The 8,133-nt window shown below is 56.0% G+C and overlaps 1 protein-coding gene across 1 annotated transcript; it reads right to left on the bottom strand.

The window, feature by feature from the left end:
* Positions 1-319: 319 nt before the first annotated feature.
* C1qtnf6 (C1q and TNF related 6) lies at positions 320-6,898 on the bottom strand. Its single transcript, XM_050165790.1, has 3 exons — positions 6,744-6,898; positions 4,346-4,595; positions 320-2,403 (listed from the first exon to the last, which is right to left on the bottom strand). Exons 2-3 carry the CDS (start codon positions 4,587-4,589, stop codon positions 1,859-1,861), a joined length of 789 nt encoding a protein of 262 aa, XP_050021747.1. The 5' UTR covers positions 4,590-4,595; positions 6,744-6,898; the 3' UTR covers positions 320-1,858.
* Between the last annotated feature and the right edge of the window lie 1,235 nt (positions 6,899-8,133).

The raw sequence follows: 8,133 nt of genomic DNA, 5'->3' as shown, positions 1-8,133 counted from the left end.
ACTGACAGATGTTGTCCAAGAGGAACATGGCACCTGCCAGGCTACAGGCTACATGCCGTCTAAACCATTGTCACCTCCACTTTGCAGGCAGTGAAGTTGAGGCTCAGAGATGGGACTTACCCGGACCCTAGCTGACTCTCAGCGGGTCCCCACTAACTCCAGGACCCTGGCTGATATTTCTTTGTAGGCAGAGGACACAGAGAGTGAAGCCCTTAGCAAGGCTTTGTATCTGTGAAGCCCTCTATCTGCCCCCAGCAGGGCCAGAATGGCTATCTTCCAAGGCAGGAGAAGGACATAGGGAAAAAAGTACCAGGCTGAATTGCCAAGAGAATCCAGTAATTTTATTCACACTGGCCAAGCAGGCAAGGACAGTCAGGCTGAGTGTGGTTTTGTCAAACCAGCCTTCACAGCACATGGCAGGCCTTGCCTTTGCCACCCTGCCATGGCTCCCTTGACTGTAAGCACCAGAGATGCCTGCCCAGGGCCAGTCGTGTCCTGGGTCTGCAGAAGCACCAATGGACGGAGGCCACCTTCCCCTGAGAAGCTTGGGAAGCCTACAGTGGGAGAGGGGAAGGTTAGAGGAGCCACCAGGCCATACGCTCTGGGAAAGGCATGGGGGTCTCGGTGTTCCTACTTCTCCATGACCTTCCCCAGGGCCTGCCTTGGCAGCATGGCTCAGAGAAAGCCCCCAGGTAACCTGAATATCACTGGCTTCAGTCCCTAGACCTGCTTTGGGCTGAAACCTACCACCTCTGTTCTGCCTGACTCCCCATGATGTCTGCTAGGGCAATACAGGCAGGTGAAGTCCTGAAACGGGAGCCACCTCCTGGGTGTCCTTAGCACCCTCATCAGCCCAGTGTGACACTGGGCTTTTGACGGGCCAGGAGGTCCAGAGAGCACCTAGTACGTGGTCTGACCATGGCTAAAGTCCTGGGGGATAAGGCAAGAAGGGAAGAAGGAGTCTTCAAAGATCAGGGAGGAGAATGGGCTCCAATTCATGCCCAGGCACCCTTTTACCCTGGGTGCCTCCAAATTCCTGGGCCTCCCCCTAACCAAGACTATATCTAGGGTTTGCTTTAACACTGGGCATCTGGCAAGAAGGTAGAGAATCTGAAAGGGATATCATCCCCACTCCAGCACCCAGGCTACCACGGGAGCAGGGAAGAACGGCCCATGCTGCCTAATCACCCAGTTTAGAGGAGCACCCAGGAAGTGCTCAAGTCTTTGTACCCACTTGAGCACACCGCAACCTCTGTCCAGGTTCCTGGGCATTCGCCAGGGGAGGGGCAGGACCTAGGTCTGATTAGCCTAGGTTTTCCTCAGGCCTGGGACTAAGTGAGCAGTCAGCATTTGATGAATGCATACGTGAACAGTGGCTAGAAAAGAGGCTGGGGGAGGGACAAAAAGGGCAGGGGCAAGGGTTGGGCCCAGGGTGAGGAGAAAACCTGAGGATGCAGGAATACAAGAGTTTTCAGCACGGGGTGGGGGGGATTCCAGAATGTTTGGGAAGTCCCATTCTAGCATTCTAGCTAGGAACGTTCTAGGGAGCCCAATTCCTCAAGCGTCGTCCATACACCCGCGGCATCAGCATTACCGAGGAAATTGCTAGAAATGCAAGAATCCTGGGTCCACCCCCAAATGCCAAGCCAGAATCTACCATACAATAAAGTCCCTGGGGATGAATAGCACGGTGGTGTGTGAGGAGAGTCGCTCTAAGTCTCTGAAAAATGCAGCCAGGAGGGGAGGGGGCAGAGACAGACTGTGATGCTAATAATCCAGCCCTGGGGGAACCTACAGGACCTGCCCTAGCCACCAGCCCTCCCCCAAGCTGCCCAGCGGTGAAACTGGTCAGGGAAGGTCAGTCCTCCGCCTTGATCAGATGGCCGCTGAAGGTAATGTAGGTGTCCACGTCGTCGCTGTAGATGGCGTTCTCCCGCTCCCGCTTGAAGAGCCGCACCCACACGTGGTCACCGGGCTCCAGCGGTAGCATCACACTCTGGCTCTGCATGATGCTGCGCTCACTGGGCTGCGCATAGAGGATCACAGCCGCCTGCTCGTTGTGGACGATGTGCACGTAGGTCTCCTTGTAATTCCAGCTGTGCACGTTGAGGCTGAAGAAGTAGAGGCCGCGCAGGGGGGCCGTGAAGCGGCCAGTGGTCATATCGAAGTGGCCGTCGGTGTTCACGAAGACCCTGTCGAACAGCAGTGGGAGGAAGTCCTCGCTGCTGTGCAGGGCTGTTTTGCGACCCACAGAGAAGGCCGAGTAGTGCACCTGGCACGCGCTGCCAGGGTTGCCTGCCTGCCCCTTGTCGCCTTTGGCACCCTGAGAGCCACGGTCCCCTCGGGGACCTTCCTTGCCTGGCTTCCCTGGTGTTCCTAAAGGACCTCTGTCCCCTTTGTCACCTGTGAGGACATGAAGGGGAGAAGTTAGGACAGGCTATGCTAAGCACTCACTTTTGGAAGTCACTGCTTTTGCCTGGATCCAGAAAAAGACCTGGTGTTTAGTGAGAATCTACTCCTGCCGGGCGTTTACCACCCCCCTAACATCCCTCTGCAGAAGTGAAAACTGAGGCCATTTCCAAAACCCAGACTGTGTTTTGTCCTGCTCAGCCTGGGTCCTCTTTCTGCCAAGGAGGGCACAGCAGGCTTCCAGGAGGCTGCCTGCCGAGACCAGCAGGGAGGTGGGGCAAGGTAAGACACATTTTGCACTCTAGTTAAGAATCAAACTACCTTTGCCATGGCCTGGGAATTTGGGGGTCTTGAGTGTCTGGGGTATACCTTAAAAGGACAATGTCCACCTCACAGGTGCACAGGAGTCCTCACTGGCAGGAGAGGGCAGGACATCTTTCAGCATGGCCCAGTCCATCTCCACCCTTCCTAGCAGTGGTGACCTGGTTACTTTTCCAGCCCTGGCTCCAGGCTGAATCTGAGCACAGACAGGACACCTCCCGTCCCACCCCAAAACACACCCAGTCTGCACTGAAGAGACCTGGCTCCACATATTTCCCTGGTGAGGGTGTGGACTTCCTCAGGTTCCCTGGACCAGGGCGGTGGTGACGCCAGTAGAGACGAGAATCGAGAGAGAAAGGAAGGCACAAGTCCTTGGAGGCAGACCAAAGGAAAGGGAGTGGGGGGTCCATGATATGGGATGGCGCCACAGGTGCCACCTCCCGGCAAAAACACCTCTCTGAGTACAGAGCTTTAGAGCGCCCACTCTGCCCAGCCTAAGGCCAGGGTGGCCGTGAGGAGGGGGCTATTTTCCTTCTACCCAGATGTTGGCAAAAGGTCAGCCTGACCCACAAGGCTTAGACACGGCTCCAGATGCTACCCAAGCACCCTTGGTGCTACAAGGAACCGTCTTCTTCTGAAACCTGTTCAAGGGCAACACAGGGCTGAAGATGGACAGTCACAGCAAAGGGTCACCAGGCCTGGGCCCCTCCGCCTCCAGAGGCTAAGCTACCTGAAGTTGTATTGAGTAAGGCCATCAGGCAAGGAGACCAGGAAGTGACCTCCCCCGGGTCTAGAATGAGCATGAGCGGGAATCTCAGGTGTGAACTGGCTATCAGAGGGGAGTGCCCTGCTCTGTCCCTGACATGGAGGTGACTCCAGAAGACCCCTACTGGACACTACTTTCCCTATCTGCACATGGGAGGAGCGACCCAGTCACCCCCTCACATTGGGCGGGGGCATGGTGAGAGCACAGCTGGATGTCAATGGTGTGGTCATGGCCATCATGGGTCCCATCACCGGAGTGGAACTAATTCCCTCACATCAGGGGGTTGCCACCCCCACTTTCAGCCATAGAGCTCCCACAAGTCTTTACACTTTCACCTCTCTCCCTATCATGTGCCCCACAGGACACCAATGGAGGCCAGGTCCTCTTTCTGCTCAACCCCCCCCCCCATCCCACAGAGAGAAATCCATATCCTGGTGGTAGCTGGTGACCCTGTGGGCCCACACCTTTCTCCCTGTGCCATCTCCTTCCACACCCCTGCTGGAAAGCCCCTTACCCTGTGAGCCTAGGCTTGCAATTCACCTTGCCAGGAGCCCCATCAACCTGCCCGGCTCGCTCTGCTGCCTGTGCCCCACACTTCACCCCAGTACCTCTCTGCTCACATTTTGGATCCCAAGGCCTTTCCCACTGAGTCCTTCACTCTGAACTCAGAACACTTGCACATTCTAGGTACTATGCATATGCAGACCAAAGGCAGGCAGGGCCCAGGTAAGGCCTGCCCTAGTTTCTCCTGTCCTTCCTTCCCTCCCTCCTTCCTTCCCTCCCTCCCTTTTTACTCCCCTCCCTCCCTCCCTCCCTATCCCATACCAATTCCGCCAGGCCACGACTCACCCTTCAGGATGGTAATGTTGATGTAGGGCCTGACCTCGGGCAGAACATAGGGGAAGTGGGGGGAAGCAGGGCCTTGGACAGGATCAGCAGAGGACAGCGGTTCCTCAGGGTCACAGCATCGTCGGCAGCCTTTGCTGAGATGGGAGGTCACAGAGTCCCCAAAGGTGGGCTCCTCTGTGGGGACTCCGAACACAAAGGGAAGCAGGAGTACTGCCCAGAAGGAACCCAGGTTGTCTGTCCCCATGGTGACCTGGACAGAGAGACACATTTGACTCAGCGTATCCGGCATGTCAATGCCCAGGGGTAACAGTATCTCCTGTAGCCAGGGCAAACCCAGTGTTATTAGGGGGAGTAGGTAGGACCTCCTGTAACAGGCAAGTCCGGGGCCACCAGGGGAAGCAAGGCTGAGGCCACCAGACTGGCCACCGAGCCTCCTGACGTCTGTCTATTGTGACCATGGACACATGGCCTGAGAAGAACGGAGCCCCTCTGAGGGCACACACCAGGCTCCCAGGCCTTTACTGGGGCACCAAAGAAGATGCCAAATGTCCATGTGGCTAACCAAGGAGGTGGAGAATGTTTCTTTGCCCCCCCTCATCTCTAAAGGCCATGGCTCTCACCACCACCTGCAGGCACCACAGGCAGTGGCTAGAGCTGGGGCTCCTGATGATCAAGGCATTGGCTCCTGCATGCCTCTTCTGTGCAGAAGCAGGAGAAGTCTTGAAGAAGTCGGAAAATGAGACATCCTCTTTGGAACAACACAAGGTTGAGGACATGCAGCTTAGTAGGACTCACAGTCCTGGTATCTTTGTGCCCTCCACAACCCACCTTTAGCCAGGAACCGCCCTGTCCCCTGCTCCTCCCCACAGAGAAAGCCCGGCGTTCAATCATTGGAAGATGGTTGTATCAATCATACGGGCCTACCAATCAGCATCTAAGGTGGTAAATTGAAATTAAGGGGTGGGGGGGATCAAAAGCACTGAAAATTCAGAGGGATCAGAATTAGTGACGTTCCATCTTGGGCCTTGAACATGAAGGGGTCCAGAGTTTCCAGAGTGGGGCAGGAAGTAGGCCGGACACTAAAAAAAAGAGCCTGGACGGGTGGGCAGGAAGCTCGCAGCGGGCCTTGGAGGTGGTGACAGCCTCGGGGACTGGCGCCGCCTGATTATCACAGATCAGAAACTGCTATTGAAACCAGACTGGTTTTTACACCTCTGGCGTCTCTTTGTTTATTTCCTTTTTGTTCCCCGTTAACGTTTAGTACAATTCAAAAATATTTTTCTGTGGTTAATACAGGCTGAGAAGGTAAAATGATTCTTCTAGAAAGGTTTGAAGAGGGAGTAGGGGTTAAAGAGACAGAAGCTCTTGGGGCTTCTCCCCAGCGGCCAGGGTGATGTCAGGAGGCATCTTAGGAGACACCCCGGTTCTAGAATGATCCTGTCCACACTTCTGGGTTTTGCTGGTTCTGCTCCACCAGGCAGGCAAACCTCTCAAGAGACCAACCACCCCTATTTTCCTTAACTCCAGGTTGTAGCAAACTCCCCTCCCCCACCTTATTTGGTCCAGAGATGTGTCCCCGCCCCGCCCCCCCCCCCCCCCCCCCCCCCCCCGTGAGGGACATCTGAATAACACAAACGGTGTGACCGAGGCTTGTGGCTTAGCCCTTCTGGTCTTCATGCTCCCTCATTCGCACGAGATGCCAGCGTGTCTTCCTTGCCAGGCTATATGGATGACCGACCACACAGGGAAGCTGCCTAGCTTGTCATATACCTCATATACTTCCAAGAGTTCCTTCCTCCCTCTGCCTGGTAGCGACCTCATCCTGGTGTCTATGACTTGAAAGGCACAGAACTTTCTGGGATGTCATCATGGTTTGGAGACATTTCTGTTTCTTTTTGGTCTCGCCCCTGGGGAGTCAGAGGCTCAGAGACACAGACGGGGGGGGGGGGCCTTAGGGATGGAAGCAGGAAGCAACTCTGGCTCCCTGGAAGCAGCTCTGGCGGCTCTAACTACAGCTAGGATCCCTGGCTGGCTCCTGGGATGGGGCCAGTCAGGACTGTGGTGGGAAAGGAAGCTCACACTAACTGTAGAGTGATCTTGAGGGTCCCCACCATCTCTACTAAAAAGCCAGAGCCTCTTGGAGGTGGCTGAGCTCCCACTGGCATCACCCAGTAAGTCAGAGCTGAGCTGAGTGGCGAGGGGAGCAGGAGTCACTGCAGGGGGCAGATAAAAGCCAGGAGCAGTGCCGGGGTGGCAGAGAGGAGGAGATCCTCCAAGGAGCTGGCTAGGCCCGAGGGAAAGAGCTATGTGCTTGTCAGAAAGAGGGGAACAGAGAAATCTCAGACTCTGACCGCAGCCCCCAGCCCAGACAGAAGCAGAGAGGCTTCCAGCCACTCACCCTGGTCCTGCAGCCTCAAGCTCAACTCACAGACCCCGGGCGGCCTCTGGCTCCTTGGCCCATGTCTGTGATAATAGCTTATGGCTGGCCCGACCCCCAAGGCCTACGACTGCGCTGGGAGGGCGGAGGGATGGAGGGAAGGAGGAGGGAGCACGCTGAGCTGGCTTCCCATTCCCCACCTCCTGCTCCCGCCCCTCCAGCCTGGGGCTCAGCCTCAGAGATACTGGGATATGTTTGAACTTCCTTGGGCATCTGTAGCCCAGTCCCAGCCGTGGGACCCTGTTTGAGTCAAAGGCCCTGAGAGTTTAGACCGGACGGACAAGGGCAGGGGCCTAGAAATACTTGGGCGTGGAAATCAGAGGCAGCAAGAGAGGGGGCAGGGTTTTCCATTACTCAGGAAAAGGGAGGCAGCGCAGGGAACTCCCGCAGCCCTGGTCTAGTCGGAGCCCAAGAGCCATCTGCCAAGAGCTACAGAGACAGGGAGGGTGGCGTGAGGGCACTAGTGCCCATCCTCCATAGGCATAAATCCTGGTCAATCTAACACCTAGCAGCCAGCAACAAAGCCAAGCACTGCCTCTTCTACCCTAGGTGGTCTGGTCACGCCCCCAGCCCAGAAGCTCTAGACCAAGATGACTTGTTCCTCTCCTCCACCTGGAATTCTGCCTTTATTGATTCGACCTCTGGTCTCCTAAAGCCCCTGCCTCACAGAAGTAACCCCTAAGAAGCTCATGGGGGTCCTGCCTCAGTTTCCTCCTAGGCAGGCTAGGGGAATTTTAGCAAGGGCCACAGATCAGAGTCCTAGTCCTAGCTTCCTGGGGCCAGAGCCCATGTGCAGATGATGTCAAATGTCCCTCACTCTTGGTTACCTTAATATTTTAATTTCACTATTTCCCACCTGAGTTAGGTGTCACCTCTCTCGGGGACCTTGGTCCTCAAAAAGTGTTTAGACCCACGATTCCCCACCACCACCACCTCCACTCCTCCAGCCCTGGGAGAGCAAGCAAGTTAGCAGCTAAAGGGTCTTGGTAGTAACAGTGCTCTCCAGCTCACTCCTTATAAAACAGATTGAGGTCTGGGACTTCCTGGTCCCACTAAAGCCCCGATGCTTTGGGTCCCTGACAGGGCTGTCTCTGGGCCCAGGCTTCCTGCGTGTTTAAGCAGACAATCCAACAGCATATCAGGCCTGGAAGGAGCCTCGGAGATGATCTAATCCCATCCCTTAATCAGGGCCATCGTGGCCCAGGGAGCTCAAGGCTTTGGTACAAGGTCACATAGCAGAGCTGAGTCCAAGTTGGGAGGATGCCAGACTCTTCTAGGCTACCCTCCCAAAATGACTCAGAGTCCTTGGGTCCAGTCAGGAGCACCGGGGGGGGGGGGGGGGGGGGGGGGG

The sequence above is a fragment of the Alexandromys fortis genome, unplaced genomic scaffold (genome assembly GCF_014885135.2).
Source record: "Alexandromys fortis isolate MF-2015 unplaced genomic scaffold, M_Fortis_MF-2015_v1.1 scaffold_157, whole genome shotgun sequence".
Taxonomy (NCBI): Eukaryota; Metazoa; Chordata; class Mammalia; order Rodentia; family Cricetidae; genus Alexandromys; species Alexandromys fortis.
The sequence above is the reverse complement of the archived record's forward strand: the minus strand, read 5'-3'. Positions and strand labels throughout refer to the sequence as shown.